The sequence below is a fragment of the Otolemur garnettii genome, unplaced genomic scaffold (genome assembly GCF_000181295.1).
Source record: "Otolemur garnettii isolate 467f Iridium unplaced genomic scaffold, OtoGar3 scaffold00209, whole genome shotgun sequence".
Lineage (NCBI taxonomy): Eukaryota > Metazoa > Chordata > Mammalia > Primates > Galagidae > Otolemur > Otolemur garnettii.
In genome coordinates this window covers 2111455-2128207 of record NW_003852604.1, presented here as the reverse complement: position 1 = coordinate 2128207, position 16753 = coordinate 2111455, and the positions used below count along the sequence as shown (strand labels likewise).

Genomic DNA, 16753 nt, shown 5'->3' with positions numbered 1-16753 from the left:
TTATCAGTCAGTTCTTCAGCCAATAGTGAACAAAGATAAACCCACAGTGTCTTTACATTTCTATGGCTATTTTGTAATGTGCAAAGAACATGCATTCATTTTCTAAAACAGCCTTCTCTCCAACCTTTTGAAATAGAATGGGCAACTATTAGGTTATTAAGTATGAAATGTCCGACGTCCTTACGTTTTAAGTTGGTATCTCCAGCATTTCAGTGTGACACTTTTATTTTCATTGTGAAAGTACATCCTTGGTCTTTCAAATGCACATTTGACTTGCAATTATCTTTCAAATGTCTTTTAAGAGCAATTGTTGTGAAACCATGGATAAGTCAAAAATTCATGCTATTTTTGAGTGGAATCAATGCAGCTCAGACAGCTGGAAATACTAGTAAAGGAGTGTTCAGGAAGTATATGGCTAATGAACACACAGTACATTAATGGCTTGAGAAGTTCTGTTTAGGTGATTTTAATCTTAAAAATGAGCCACATGAGCGACCTGAGACCAACGTGGATAATGATGAACTGAAAGCTGTAGGGAAAGTGAATCCATCTACGTGGGAATGAGCAGCAAGCTTTGATGCTATTCTATTACTATTAGACCATTTGAAACAAATCAGCAAGGTAAAGAAACTGGGTAGATGGGTTCTACGCAAATTAAATGAGTGTTAAAAAAAGAAACCATCTTGAAGCTTGCCTTTCCTATCATAACATAAAGGCAAACCATTCCTACACCATATTGTTACATGTAATAAAAAATGGATTTTTTTTTTTTTTTGAGACAGAATCTCACTTTGTCTTCCCCAGTAGAGTGCTGTGGCATCATATAGCTCAAGCAACCTCAAACTCTTGGGCTCAGGAGATTCTCCTGCCTCAGACTCCTGAGTAGCTGGAACTACAGGCACTGGCTACAATGCCTGCCTATTTTTTTAGAGACTGGGTTCTCACTCTTGCTCAGGCTAGTCTTGAACTCCTGAGCTAAGCAGTCCACCTGCCTCAGCCTCCCAGAATGCTAGGATTACAGGCGTGAGCCATGGCACCCAGCCAAAAACTGAATTGCTAAAAAAAAAAACAAACTGGATTCTTTTGACATTCACAAGAATTTGACACAATGGTTGGATAAAGATGATGTGCCAAAACACAGTCCAAAACCAAATATCTAAAAAAAGCTAATAGTGTCTGTTTGATGGTCCAGTGCTAGTTTTATTCACTACAGCCTCATAAAACTTGGTCAGTTGATTACAGTGATATCTTCTGCAACCAATTGGATAAAGATGCGTGCCGAGATTAGGTCACTAGAGACAGGCCACAATTCTCTTGCAAGACAACACAACCTCATGCCACAAACAATGCCATTCAAACTACAGAAGCTGGACTTGGAAACTGTCATCTACCGTATTCACTAGATCTTACACCACCTGACTTCTAGGCTTTGGACCACTCCTTGCAAGGAAAAATACTCACTTCTCAACAAGTAGAAAATGCCTTTTGCTACATCAGTACTACTCACTCTCCAGGGTTCTTTGGTGCTAGTATACACAAGCTACCATTCAGATGGCAAAACTGTGCTGATAGTCTAGGCACATACTTTGATTATTTGTATACTTCTTCATTGAGACATAAACTAAACTTTTGATTTGAAATCAGACATTTCATATTTAATGACCTAAATAATTTTACAGTACCAAAACTAGATCAATAAGACCTTCTAGCTGGTAAGAAGTAAAAATGGGATTTAAACCTTAAGTTTTAAGGTCCACATCTAGGGTCCTGATTGCAAGAAGGCTCCTATTCCTGAACCCATGCTTCAGAAGAGCAGCTAAAAGCTGCAAGACCTTAATGTCCCATCTACAGTTTCTTCTCATTGAATTTTAATTCCTTCACTTCAGTAGGCAAATTAAGCAATTGTTCTCAGTACTATCAAAGCAGTCAATTCAGGTTATAATTATCAGAACCAATTGAAATATATAAGGATCAGTGTAACAGAGATGCAGCTGTCAGACATTTATATAGTCCACTGGTCTAAATGTGATGAAGGGAGAAAAAAGACTTCTTTCACTCTGCCTCCTTCCCAATATTTTGAAATGCATTTTTTTACAATAGATATATTCAGTCACGGTTCGTTCCTTAATTCATTTAATTAATATGTGAGCTTCACAAATGAAGACACTGTCTTGTTCACAACTGTACCCCCAAATCCAACACAGAATCAACACCTCGCAGGCATCCTACAAATCTGTGTAGGCAGGTGCAAAAGAACTCACTGGTCATGAAATAGTTACACTAAGGAGAGCTTAATGGGCTTATTCAGAGAATAGACCTTAATGTAATAAATTAATCTGCATATGAAAGACCCATTTCAAAATACATTGTCACTCATTTTATCACAGCAACTCTTAGGTTAGGAACAATTTGATAATATAAGTCAGGCAAGCACTTATCTGTCCCACATTATTCCAGGTTACAGTGGTAACAATAACAACCAGCCTCTGTCCTGGTCCAGCTTATGAACTGAGGGGGATACTCAATAGTAATAAATACTAAGAAGAGAGCAAAGTGAATCAAGAGTGGGAGAAGAAGGAAATTGTACTTTATTTATTTATTAAAACAGTCTCACTGTGGTCCCAGCCATGACCCCATATCTCACAGCAACCTCAAATACTTGGGCTCAAGTGGTCCTCTTGCCTCAGCCTCCCAAGTAGCTAGGACTGCAGGCACCCACCACAAGGCCGGGCTAGTTTTTCTATTTTTAGTAAAGATGGGGTCTTGCTCTTGCTCAGGCTGGTGTCAAACTCCTAAGCTCAAGTGATCTTGCCTCCTTGGCCTGCCAGAGTGTTAGGATTTCGGACATGAGCCACCTCGCTTGGCCAAAATTTGTACTTTAGACAAAGTTGTCAGGGAAGGCCTGGATGAGCAAGTGACATTTAAGCAGCTGGGTGAATTATGAGAAGAGGACAGCCATACAGCGCTTGGAGGAGCATTCCGAGCAAAATGAAAAAAGTGGGCATGTCCATGATAGGAGAATAAGTCTGAAGAGATCAAGGAACCACAGAAAGTGTTGACAGAGAGAAGCCCCGTGAGGCAGAGTAGTCACACAAGGCCTTGAAGGATTTCTTCTCATTGAATGGGAAGCCTTTGCAAAATTTTTATGTAAAAAATACGAAAGAAAACATACCTGATTTATGCTTTTAAAAATCACTCTGCTGTATAGAGATGGAAAAAGACCACAGAAGGCACTTTTCGTAGTCCATATTATTAGTCCTGGTCTACAGAATGAGGAGACTGTGCCTTTAAAAGGCAAAATAACTTTGGGAATTTTTTTTTTAAATAAATTTAGGAGAGCACTTACTTTTGGAAGTATTTAGGGGTATGGGATTAGGATAAGGACATAAGAAACTGGTCATTTTGCATTTCTCACATCAAGTGTTGGATTTATTAGTATTAGGTTCATGATTCTGCTTTGTGACTTTCATGTATCCTATGCATTCTGTGTGTGTTGTGGACAGAACTGTGTCCCCGCCGAAACGCATGTCAAAGTTTTAACCCTACTACCTTAAAATGTGACTATATTTGAAGATGTAGTCTTTAAAGAGGTAACTAAGTTAAAATAAGTCTGTTAGGATGGGCCCAAAGCCAACATGACTACTGTTTTTACAAACAGGAGATTAAGACTTAGGCACTGAGAGAAGACCATGTGAAGACACGGGAAAAGATAGCTATCTAAAAACCAAGACAAGGCCAGGAAAGGAGGATTGCTTGAGCTCAGGAGTTCAAGTCCAACCTAAGCAAGAGTGAGACCCTGTCTTTACTAAAATAGAAAAATAATTGGGGGTCATGGTGGGCCCCCATAATCCCAGCTACTCAGGAGGCTGAGTCAAGAGGATCACTTGAGCCCAGGAGTTTAAGGTTGCTGTGACCTATAATGCCATGGCACTCTAGCCTGGGCAACAGAGTGAGACTGTCTCAAAAAAAAAAAAAAAAAGAAAAGAAAAGAAAGAAAGAAAGAAAGAAAGAAAGAAATAATAAAAAATAAAAACCAAGAAGAGAGACCTCAGAAGAAATCAACCCTACTAACATCTTGATATTGGACTTGTAGTTTTCAAAATTGTGAGGAAATAAATTTCTGTTGTTTAACCTTCCGAGTCTGTGGTACTGTTGCAGTAGGCCTAGCAAACTTATAAATATAAATGTCAAGTAGTTCATCATTAACATTTTAAAATTATTTTTTAGATTCCACAGATGGTAAAAGAATATATACCAAACTGTTAACAGTGGTCATTTCTGAAAGGTGTGATAATGGAAATTTTCATTTTCTAAATCATCATTTCTGAGCCCTTTTAAATTATTTTGTGATGAATATATACTAGGTTGGTATTCAAAGGAAGGAAGAAGAGAAAGAGAAGATGGACATGATTTGTCCCAGATAGAACTGAGTGAGTGGTAGATAAGGAAAACCTCAATTACACATATAGTCATTGCCTACTTCTCCATTTAATAGAGAAGTAAGCAGGCATGTTGCAGGGGACTTCCAAAAAGGTTCCTTAAAAGAGAGGGAGGAACTACCCTTTTGTCTTCCCTTCCTTCTTGCTGCCTAGAATGCAGTAATAGTGACTGAAGCTCGGGCAGCTACCCTGGGTCAGAAGTAATCACAGAAACAGTATACAATGAAGGAAGAAGAGGTCATGTCTCTGAAGACTTCAGTGAACCACCACACCTACCCTGAGCTGACCTGCCCACCCCTGTCTTTCTTTTATGCATGAAAATAAACTCTTACGTGTTTAAACTAATGTAACTTGTCCCTGTTACTTGCAAACAAACCCAATTCTAATTGTTAGGAAACACTTTTTCAGTCATTTGGCATAGGTTAAAAAACCAAAATCTAAAATGTTATGAGGACTGACAGGACCCTTTGTCAAAGGAAATGCTCATGGGAGCATTTTTGTTCTGTTTGTTTGTTTGAGACAGGGTCTTTGTCACCCTGGGTAGAGTACCATGGTGTCATAGTTGACAGCAACCTCAAACTCTTGGGAGCTCAGCACCTGTAGCTCAGCAGCTAGGGCACCAGCCACATACACTGGAGCTAGCAGGTTCCAATTCAGCCCGGGCCTACCAAACAACAATGACAACTACAACCAAAAATAGCTGCGCATTATGGCAGGCACCTGTAGTCCCAGCTACTTGGGACGCTGAGGTAAGAGAATCACTTAAGCCCAAGAGTTTCAGGTCACTATGCCACGGCACTCTACCCAGGGCAACATAGTAAGACTCTGTCTCAAAAAAAAAACTCTTGGGCTCAAGGGATCCTTCTGCCTCATCCTCCTGAGTAGCTAAGACTACAGGCGCTCACCACAACACCTGGCTAGTTTTTCTATTTTTAGTAGAGATAAGATGGAACTCTTGCTCAGGCTGGTCTTGAACTCCTGAGCTCAGGCAATCCACGCGACTTGGCCTCTCATACTGCTAGGATTACAGGCGTGAGCCACCTTGCCCATCCTCATGGAAGCATTTTGGATTTTGGCTTTACTGATTCAAGGATGCTCAACTGGGTAGTACTGTATCCATAATGCAGATATTCCAGAATACAAACAAGTCCCAAGTCCAAAACACTTCCGGTCCTGAGCATTGCAGATAACGAATACACAACCTGTATTACATTAAGTGCAAGTGGGGGAAGTTTTTTTTTAATATTTTGTAAAATTAATACAAATTTCAGGGACCTTTTTGCCCACAGCAATTGTCCATTTTTTTTTTCTGAAATTCAAAGTCACTTATAGTGACTTCTGTTTCACCTGTTGTGAAACAGAAGCGTTTGTGAGGAGGGTGATAAAAAGTGTTGAGATAGTTCCAGGACAGGCTACTGATACTTCTTAAAAAAGAAACTAATTCTAATTATTCTGTCATCAGAATTAAATGCTACCTCATTGTGTTGATGACATCTTGACACCTGATTTAATTATTTAAATTGTTTCTTTTGTTTAAAAAAAAGAGATTCTATTCATATCTGTGTTCAAATGCCAGCTTTGCCTTTGTAGGTTACTTGTTTGAGTCTGTTTCTCCCTCTCCAAAAGATGTGGTAGAACAACTGGAATTGTGACCAAAATTGGTTGGGCACAAGGACTCAGGCCTGTAATCCCCACAGTTTGGGAGTCTGAGGCAGGAGGATCACTTGGGCCCAGGAGTTTGAGACCAGTCTGGGCAACATAGTGAGACCTCTTCTCTACCAACAAAAAAACAAAAACAAAAAACAATTAAACTTTCCCCCCAAAATTAATTTGTGAAAGTACTTAACACTCAATAAAAGCTGGTATTCCTTCACTGTATTAATCTATTATCACCTCATATAAAGGTGATATATATCATATAAAGTCCTGATATTTCCAGGCTTTTCTGTAGCATGTGAAAGGCCCTGAAGGAAGATGTGCAGGTCCTTCTTGGGTTAGTTATGTTGTGCTGTACAGTCTTACATAATTAATAATTACACTTAGCATTTACTATTAACCATATGCCAGGCACAATTCATGCATTTTCATTTAATCCTTCCCCCAAACCTTGAGAAATAGATGCTGTTTGTGTGGTCATAAGGAAGCTGGTGAAAGGTTAAGTAAGCAGACCAAGATTGCATTTGCTTAGCAAAAAACAGGATTTGAAGCCAGGTGGTCAAAACTGTGAGATCATGTGATTAATTACTACACTATAATGCACAAGTAAGCCAATGGTTCCACTCACTGGGGAAGTAGAGATATGATTTTCCCAGTCTGTATGTAGCTTTCCCTTTTAGAATTTACAGTTACTCCTTGTATGACTACAAAATCAGTACACAGAATGTGATTCTTGTTCTGTAAGTGACCAGTCTAATAATCCCAAAATAGAGGGTTGAATTACCTCTCCTGAGCCTCTGTCAAAGAACTTCTCCGATACGCTGACATCTCCTTTTTGTGTCTTCCTAGTTTCAGTGAATTTCATCATCCTGTTGCACAAACAACAGGAACAAAAGAGGAAAATCACAGGGCGAGGAGGTACTACTTGCTTGAGGAAGAGTTAGACAGCAAGCAAGGGAAACTAGGCAGACCACTCCTTGCTAGCCGCAGAGCCCAAATTCATTCTGGAAGCACCTGAAACTAGTAGGCCTTAAGACTCCTTTAGGGAAAGCATGAAGGAGGGACTTAGCCTCAGTACCCTCTGACAACATAACAACAGCCTTAGTGTCAAGTACAGTAATCTACGTAGTACCAGGTGTCCAGTCTGCTGCTGATTTCACATAGATTAAGGGAACCACACAGTATGTCTTGACCTATGAATAAAAAAGCGGTTTAGTGTTGTAATGAATGCTCTGCATTCATGCCTCCAAAATCCCCCCTTAGGACAAGTATCAGTGGCGGCAGGCTCACAGCTGAGCCTCTCTCCCTTTGGTAATTGTCCTCCCTCAAAAGGAAATGCCTTGGTTGTCCCCTCTCCTTTTTTTTTTTTCCGATCTTTTTTTGTTTGTTTGTTTGTTTTGTTTTGTTTTTTGAGACAGAGCCTCAAGCTGAGCCCCTGGGTAGAGTGCTCTGGCCTCACTGCTCACAGCAACCTCCAACTCCTGGGCTCAAGCGAGTCTCCTGCCTCAGCCTCCCAAGTAGCTGGGACCACAGGCGCCCGCCACAACGCCCGGCTATTTTTTGGCGGGCCCGGGCTGGATCCGAACCCGCCACCTTAGGTGTATGTGGCTGGCGCCTTAGCCACTTGAGCTACAGGCGCCAAGCCTATCCCCTCTCCTTAGACACAGCCTGCATTCAGTGACGATCAGTGCTGTGGCGTAAATACCAGCCATCTTCTCTCAAGACTGGACACCTGGGACAGGCCATCTCCATATCTCCCCATACCTGAGGCCTTTCCTGCAGGCATATCTCCCTTCACCTTTTCCCTAAGATGTGTCCCCTTTCTTTCATATCCTCACAGGAGGTGTTCCTGAGAACACCTTCCAGGAAACTTCAGGGGGAATCTAACCAAAAAACAAACTCAAATTTCTTGGTCAGTTGAGAGGGACCTGCTGTCCCTTGGCAGGCATTGCATTCTCTTGATAATACCTGTGCTATTAACAAACTGTCCCTTGGCAAAATTTGGGTGATAGGGCCAGTGCCAATGTGAATAGTTCACACAGATGAGTTGAAAGCCTCTGTCCACACAAAAAATCTCACACATGAATGTTTACAACAACTTCAGTTATAATTGCAAGAACTTGGAAGCAATGAAAATTTCCTTTGGTAGGTGAATGGATAAACTGTAGTATATCCACATAAAGGAATATTATTGAACACTAAAATGAAATGAGCTATTGAGCCATGAAAGACAAGGAGGAAACTTAAATACTAAGTAAAAGAAGCCTATATTTCAAATAATAGTTGGTCCTCCGTATCTGTGAATTCTGCATCCATGTGTTCAACAAACCAGAGATTTTAAAAATGTAGGTGATTGCATCTGTACTGAACATGTACAGACTTTTTTCCTTGACCCTATTCCCTAAACAATACAGTATAACAACTATATATGGCATTTCCATTGATTTGGGGTTTTGTTGTTGTTTTGAGATGTTTGAGATGGTCTCTCTCTGTTTACCAGGCTAGACTGCAGTGGTGTCTTCACAGCTCACTGTAGCCTGAAACCCTTGGGTTCAAGCAATTCTCTTGCCTCAGCCTCTCAAGTAGCAGGGACTACAGGTGTGTGCCACAACTCCTGGATATTTTTGGTATCATTTATAAAGACAAGGTCTTGCTATATTGCTCAGGCTGGAGTACTAGGTATTATAAATAAACAAGAGATTATCTGAAGTATACAAGAGATTATTGAATGTATACAGGAAGACGTGTGTAGGTTATATGCAAGCACTATTTTATTAATTTGGAGACAGTGTTTCACTCTGTCTGTCATCCAGACTAGAGAGCAGTGGCTCTCTGTCAAAGCTCATTGTAACCTCAACCTCCTGGGTTCAAGGTCCTCCTACCTCAGCCTCCAGAGTAGCAGGAATTACAGATGCATTTTATATAGTAGACTAGAGCATCCATGAATTTGGGTATTTGCTGGGGGTGGGGGAGTGTTCCTGGGAACCAATTCCCTATAGATACTGAGGGACAACTGCGTATGATTCAAACTATATGTTGTTCTGGAAAGGCAAAAACTATGTAGACAATAACTAGATCAGCAGTTGCCAGGAATTAAAGGATAAAGAGGGATGAATAGCAGGAGCAGAGAGGTTTTTGGAGGGTAATAAATCTGTACATTATGATATTGGATATGTGTCATTTATAATTCATTGTCAAAACTTATAGAATGTCCAATATCAAGTGAATCCCAGTGTAAACTATGGACCTCAGGTGGATAATGATGTTCGGTGTTGCTTCATCAATTGTAACAAACGTACAAGTGATACATTTGGATGTAGATAGTGGGGGAGGCTGTGCATGTGTGAGGACAGGAGTGGGGACATATAGGGAGACTCTGTAATTTTAGTTCGATTTGGCTGTAAATATAAAACTGCTCTAAAACATAGTCTATGTAAAAAAAATTATGAAAGCAAGTATGTCCAAAGCATTGAAAGTTGTCAGGTAAACCAATATGGACCTAATGATAAATGGGATGGGAAAGGAGGGTTAGGACCTGGTAGTAAAGGGCTTTAGATGGCTAAGTGGGTTACTGGGACCTTATCCTATAGACCAAAGGGGGTTCTTGAAGATGGCTGAGTGAAAAACTGGTAGAGAACAGACTATTTTAAGAAGATCCCTCTGGTAGCTGTTCTGTGGGGAGAATTATGGAAGAGGAAAATAGACTAATTTAAAGGAGGAAGAAAGCTTAAGTGTCTGGTAAAGAAAGGGGTGCATAAAAGATCATCCCATTTTTGGTTACTGACTGGACATAGGGATAAGACCAATGACTCCATGAAAAAAATCAATATTACTAGTTTTTGGGGGGTTTTTTTGAGACAGAGCTTCAAGCTATCCCCCTGGGTAGAGTGCCGTGGCATCCGCTCACAGCAACCTCCAACTCCTGGGCTCAAGCGAGTCTCCTGCCTCAGCCTCCCAAGTAGCTGGGACCATGGGCGCCCACCACAACACCCGGCTATTTTGGTTGCAGCTGTCGTTGTTTTGGTGGGCCCAGGTTGGATTTGAACCCGGCACCTTAGGTGTATGTGGCTGGCACCTTAGCCACTTGAGCCACAGGTGCTGAGCGAATGTTACCAGTTTTTAAAAATTATAATTATTTCACACATTAACCATTGACTGAATCGCCATCAATCATCTGTCTGGTCTTATCAATTCTATCTCCAAATATATCTGATATTTGTCTACTTCATTTCTGTTGCCACCACATTCAATAAAGCCATCAGTATTTCTCTTCTAAAAAGCTACGGAAGGTGGGGTGTGGTGGCTCATGCTTGTAATCCTAGCACGCTGGGAGGTTGAGGTAGATGGATCACTTGAGCTGAGGAGTTCGAGAACAGCCTGAGCAAGAGTGAGACCCCATCTCTACTAAAAATAGAAAATTTAGGTGGGTGTGGTAGTGCACACTGGCAGTCCCAACTACTGGGGAGGAATTGCTTGAGCCCAAAAGTTTGAGGTCACTGTGAGCTATGACGCCACAGCACTCTACCCAGGGTGACAAAGACTCTGCCTCAAATAAGTAAATAAATAGCTGCAGAAGCTTCCTACTTGCTGTCCCCTTTTCACTCTTGTGATACTACACATCACTCAGTGATAATTTTAAACAAGAACTGGAGTCATTGCCCTAATCCCTTCAATTGCTTCTTGTTCACTGAGTATAAAATCCAAACTCCTCATCAGGAGGCCTTGCAGCCCTTTCAGCTCAGCACTCTGCAAGCCTCATCTCACCACCTCAGTTACTCTCTTTCCCTCCTCAGGCCTTCATAGCAGAATTTTTGTCTTTGTTATTTCCTTTGCTCCCTCCTCCCCAGTCCCCAGATGGTAACTTAAAGAGTCTCTCCTTCTTTGAAACAGGTTACACCTGTTATTCTTTCATCCCACCCTGCTTGTCCTCCATGTTAGTGTGTATATGTCTATAATTACTATACCTATTTTCTCTATCAAATACTGTGCATATTCATTTGTATGTTTCCTATTTAATTCCTGTCTGTCCCCAAGATCTTTTATGTTTCCTGAGGAACCACAGCCTATTTGTACATTCACTACTGTGTCCTCAACATATGGCTCAAGCTTAGATAAATGGATAGATAGATGATAGACAAATAGATAGATAATTTGTTAAATAGGCAAATAGACAGTGTGCAGTCATGAGGGAACCAAAGATAAAACAAATACAGATCACACATTAAAGAGATTCACCCTCCAGTATTGGAAATATGACTGAAGTATAAATAATTATAAGGCAAGATAATTAACATCACAGGAATCTCTGCAAGTCTTGAGGACAGGGTATTACTTCTAGCCACAGAAATCAGAAGAAATTCTATGGAGGGACAGTATTACACTGGGCATTAAAAGGAGAGAAAACATACACAAAGGCATCAATCTAAAAACGCATAAGGCAAATGTGGACAAAAATCTGTGGATCAGTTTAACTGGAGTATGGAGTACAGTTAGACAAAAATAAAGCTGGAAAGGAGAGATGACACCAGATCGTCAAGGGCCTCATTTTCCAGGCTAAGATTTCTGGGTTGTGTTCTGGAGGCAGTGTTGGGTAATGACAATAACTCAACCTAGTCTTTCAATTCCCTTGGGGGAAAGAATTGTTTTTTAAATATAGAAAAGTAAAAGTTATAATACAATGAGGACCCATATACTTATGGCCTAAATTTAACAAATAAGATTTTGCCATATATACTTGACAGGTAGGTAGATGTGTGTGTGTGTGTGTGTGTGTGCACATTTTTCTTTCTTGACTTTTTACTTTCTTTTTTGCTGAACCATGTCAAAGGGAATTTCAGACATTATGACTCTTCACTTCTAAATACCTCAGCGTATTTCTCCAAATTTTAAAGATGTTTTCTTTTCTATCCAGCATACCATTACTACAGATAACAAATCTAATAACTGCCTAATGACATCTAATACCATGTCATTTTCAAATTTCCACAAGTGTCCCCAAAATGTCTAAAAGTTTTTTTCATAACCAGTATCCATATCCAATCATTTGGCTGTGCCTTTTTAAGTTTTTAAAATTAGAACAATCACCCCTGACCCTTTTTAATGACATTTTCCTCAATCTTTATGTTTATTTTCTATAAAAGCAGTCCACATTCCTGATCTGATTATCTCCTTAGGGGTATAGTTTTACTGGTTCCTCCAGCCCCTGTAAACTGGAGGTTAGATCTAAAGGTTTGATTAAATACAGTTGCAATATTTTTGACAGGGAAACATCATTAAGTGATGCTATTATATATTTCATGCTGCCTTACCCCAGGGACCTCATAAAAATGCTGGCTCCCAGGGTTAGTGATGCTAAGTGGGACAACTGGGTTAAAGTGGGGACAACCAGATCTCCCTGTCATAAAAGTATGTGTTTCTCCTTTGTGACTGGCAAGTAATTTAAGGGTTGTGTTTAGCAACATAATTTACATTTTTGTAGCTATTTGCAGTTTATCAATAAGCACATTCATATACACTTAACCACAATGGTATTTCCCCCTGTTTTATTCCTATTTAAGAGGTGAGAACTGGGGGGCTTAGAGCTGCTAAATGACTTTCCCAAAGTGATAGAGTCAGGAAGTTGCAAATTAACTTCAGTTCAGTTTCAAAAAAAAAAAAAAAAAATCCCAAACAGCCAACATCTAACTGCATTTTTAAAGGAGAATTCATTCTCCAGAATTCAATAAATATTTCTCTCCTTTCGTAACCATTTTCTACAAAAAAAAAAAAAAAAAACCATTTTTCTACTTTCTTGACACTGGGAAGCACAATGTCAAGAAAGTCAATTTATTTTACAGTGTTTAACAGCTATTTCTATTGCCTGTTCAAACTATCAAAATGTAACAGATTCTAGATTTCCCCATAGTACAGAGTTTTGGCTACGTTTGTAACAATAGTTTACATCTAAATGTTACATTAGTTATTGAATATGTGACTTTCACAAACGTGTTAACACAGTTGATCAAAAATAACATTTTCTTGTTGAAGAGAACTGTAACATTCCCAAGACAAAGATAAATGTTTGTAGTGATAGGCATGATGATTACTCTGATCTTACACATTGTATACATTTATCAAAATATAATAGGCACCTCCCAAAATATGTACAACTATATTAATAAAAAAATACAAAAGAAAAAAAGATTTTGTGGCCAAAGTTAAGCATATATACATGTGTGCTTATGATGTTAAACCCCAAAGGGATCACAGGTCTGGAAGAGACACACGAAGTCAGGTCCTGGCATATCTACTTTGTCCTGAAGCCAGGTCAGCAACTTGTAAGGCAGAATTAATAGAAAACATATCACAATCTAGAGTCAAAATATAAGGGTTTGGTGAGATAACGAACAAACCAGGTAAGGCAATTAGGGGACTGTGAATTCGAGAGGGAGCTGAGGAAGCTACTCCTGGGGTTCCCCGGAGACCTTGTCCTGAGTTAGAAGGGGTCCCTAAACCGGGAACTCGGGCTTGGACAGACTGCCGAGAGTCACTCTGTCAGCCAGGTTCTTCTTAAGAAACTACAAAGGTTATAGTGAAGAAAGAGGGAATCCGACATCTCGCCCACCTGAAAAAACACTTTGAGAGGCCACTTCCCTTGAGGCGACTTCCCTTTCCCCACCCATCAACTTCCCAAAAGCTGGAAGCGGGTGGACACACCCACAAACGGCTCTTCTCGCATTTTATTGGCTGTCCCTGCCTGCCCTCTCTGTAGTAGTCACAGACAATTCTCAGAACCAATCATCTCCAATCCTATCCCCGCCTCCCCACCGACATATGAGTGACATAGGTAATAACCAATAAAAAATGAGATTGAAGATTAGGCTCCTCCTCTTTCTCTCAAGTCGCTCAGTAAATGGTAGAAAAGGTTGAGCAGCTGACACTAACCACCAATCCGTAAGGGCGGAAGAGGACGACGAGAAGAGTGATGGGAGGGGGTGACGTGGCAGGGACAGGAGCATAAACTGAAATGAGTGGCGGAAACACTAGCCAATCGGCGATCAAATTGGCCGGGCACTGCGCATTCTCCGTCCGCCCTGAGTGCTGGAAACTTCAGAAAAACACCAATGAACTTCTAGATGCGTCTGATTGGCCTCTTCCAAAACCAATCAACGGAGGTTCTGGTAGACGCGTCCCACCCTGGGTTCTCACTGGGCGTTGTAGAATGACAGGTCCGAGGGAAATACCTATGTCTGCAGGGTGTTCCTCAAGTGACACTCAGCGGCACCAATCGACTTTCTCCTTCCCGGCGGCCCAGCCCTCCTCCCCGCGGCGGGCCTGGCGGGGCGGGGACGCTCGGCGGCGGCGGCTGATGCGCTAGCGGTGTGGGGCGCTCCGAGCGGCGACGGCGGCTCTCGTAGGCGGTTCCGGTCCTGTATCTCCCGGCGGCAGCGGCGGCTCATGGCGGCGACGGAGCTGAGAGGAGTGGTGGGGCCGGGCCCGGCAGCCATTGCAGCTCCTGGCGGCGGCGGCGCCGGTCCCCCCTTGGTGGGAGGAGGCGGCGGCCGCGGAGACGCGGGGCCGGGCTCTGGGGCTGCGTCAGGGACCGTGGTGGCGGCAGCTGCGGGCGGCTCAGGCCCCGGGGCCGGGGGAGTGGCGGCGACGGGCCCAACCCCTACGCCGCCGGCGGGGGGCTCGGGCGGCTCCGGCGCTGGGGGTTCAGGCTCGGCTCGAGAGGGCTGGCTCTTCAAATGGACCAATTATATCAAAGGCTACCAGCGGCGGTGGTTCGTGCTGAGCAACGGGCTCTTGAGCTACTACAGGTAACTGCTTCCGGGGCGCAGTCACTCACCTTGCCTCCCTTAGTGCAGCCGACAGCCCTGACGCCGTCATCCTTGCCGGCCGGCACCGCAGCCAAGGTCGCCCCAGGCCCACTTTCGTCATCTGCGCGGATTGACAGTCCACGACGGGAGCCCACCATCACGAAAGTGGAAACCCTGTGACTTACACCTTCCCTCTTCCTGGGTTTCCCACCCGTGGCACCCTATCTTCCCCTTATTTCCTGGCCTTTCCAATCTGCAGTTGTTTGGAAAGCATCTGTTCTCTCATTGTTCCATGCACACGTGGGTGCAATTATTTATTCTGCGCGCAAGGCACTGTTGTAGGTGCTAAGGGGGCACATGTAGGAGAGCACATCTGAGCACTACCCCCAAGTAACCAAGTAACTTAAACAGTGCAAATCTCAAATCTTAACTGTCTTGTGTCCAGTCTCCAAAAGTCAAGGTTATTCGTAGCTCTTAATGTACCCGCCCTTACTCCCTCCACATTCAGGCACAAGGACATCACACACAGCGTAGCTTTGGTATTCTGTCGCCTCTTTTCCTTATCTCTTCAAGACTTGCATCTCCTTTCACCTTCTGGACAGCCCAGTGGGAATGTACCTTCCAGTGCTGCTTTTATTTTTACTTGCCCTACCTGCTCCATGGGAATCATTCAGTGGGAATAATTATTTTACCCAACGTTTCCGTAATCTTTTTGGTTAGTTAGGAAAAGTGTTATTAAAAGAACAATCCATGTTTTGGTATGATTACTTCTGTTCAACAATGTTTATTTTGGACTGTTTATATTTATGGTGACACACCCTGCCCATAACATAGCATGCTTTGGGGCTACTTGTGTTACTATAGATAGGGGAATTAAGTTGGGGGTTTGGGGACAGGAGATGAAAATTTCCTGAGGGCTAGACAGTGTGGCCAGGTGTTTTACATACAGGATTTTGTTGACTCCCAGTCACTATCCTGTGAGTTAGGAGATAGTCCCATCTTATTGATGAGGAAACTGAAACTCAGCATGGGCACCTTTCCCACGGTTAGGAAAGAGTCAGGATTTGAAACACCTTCTGTTGGTATCAACATAACCTAAAACTCAGGTTAGTGTTACATGGATCAGTGAATTGCAGAAATAATTACTTATCAATAGCAAGTAAGTTTATGGATCATGCCTACTATATGTATTTTATGCAAAAAGTATAAAAGTCTTCTTTAGGGAAGACTTTCCTTAATATGACATTCATAATTGAAATCTTTTTCTAAAGACCATCCTATTTAGGACCTAAAACATTGATGTTGAAGAGCAGCTCACTCTATTTTTTTTCCCTTGCTAGTAGTCACTCTGCTACCAGGAGAGTTGGCATGGACAAGTCTCTTTTTCATCAATTCCATTGTATTGGCTTTTAGAGAATTTTGAGGAGAAACGGAAGATGGGCTTGGAGGTTATTGGTAGGAGCACATTCTTATCTGTCTCTTGTCTTAGACAGTTCATCCCCACTGCTTAAGCAATATTAGTTGTGAATAGTTGTGTATATCATTTGCATTATTGTATTCAGAATTGATTTTAATTATAACCCTTTCTAACAACACATCCAAGACTTATCAGTTTGTTTTAGTTTATGTTTAGATCTCAACTCTAAAATTTTAGTTTGCCCCAGAGTCTTTTCCCTTACTCTAGTTCATGTTTTCCTTTTTATTATTAACCATCATTCTAAAGTTCAATTGACTTATATCCTCACTTAAGTCATAAGTCACTGTTAGTACTGATACACCCCCCATTTTCAATTTTTTTTTTTTTGTCATCTAAGAGCCTTCGTGTGTGGTCATTCTTCCTCACCCAAGTTCTTATAGGAT

The 16753-nt window shown here is 41.7% G+C and overlaps 1 protein-coding gene across 1 annotated transcript in view; it reads left to right on the top strand.

The window, feature by feature from the left end:
* The first annotated feature begins 14009 nt into the window (after window positions 1–14009).
* OSBP (oxysterol binding protein) overlaps window positions 14010–16753 on the top strand; it is a 31975-nt gene continuing 29231 nt past the window's right edge. Inside the window, exon 1 of the mRNA XM_003801371.3 lies at window positions 14010–14893. Within this exon, the coding sequence (XP_003801419.1) occupies window positions 14532–14893 (362 nt within the window). The 5' untranslated portion in view covers window positions 14010–14531. The remainder of the gene's footprint in view (window positions 14894–16753) is intronic.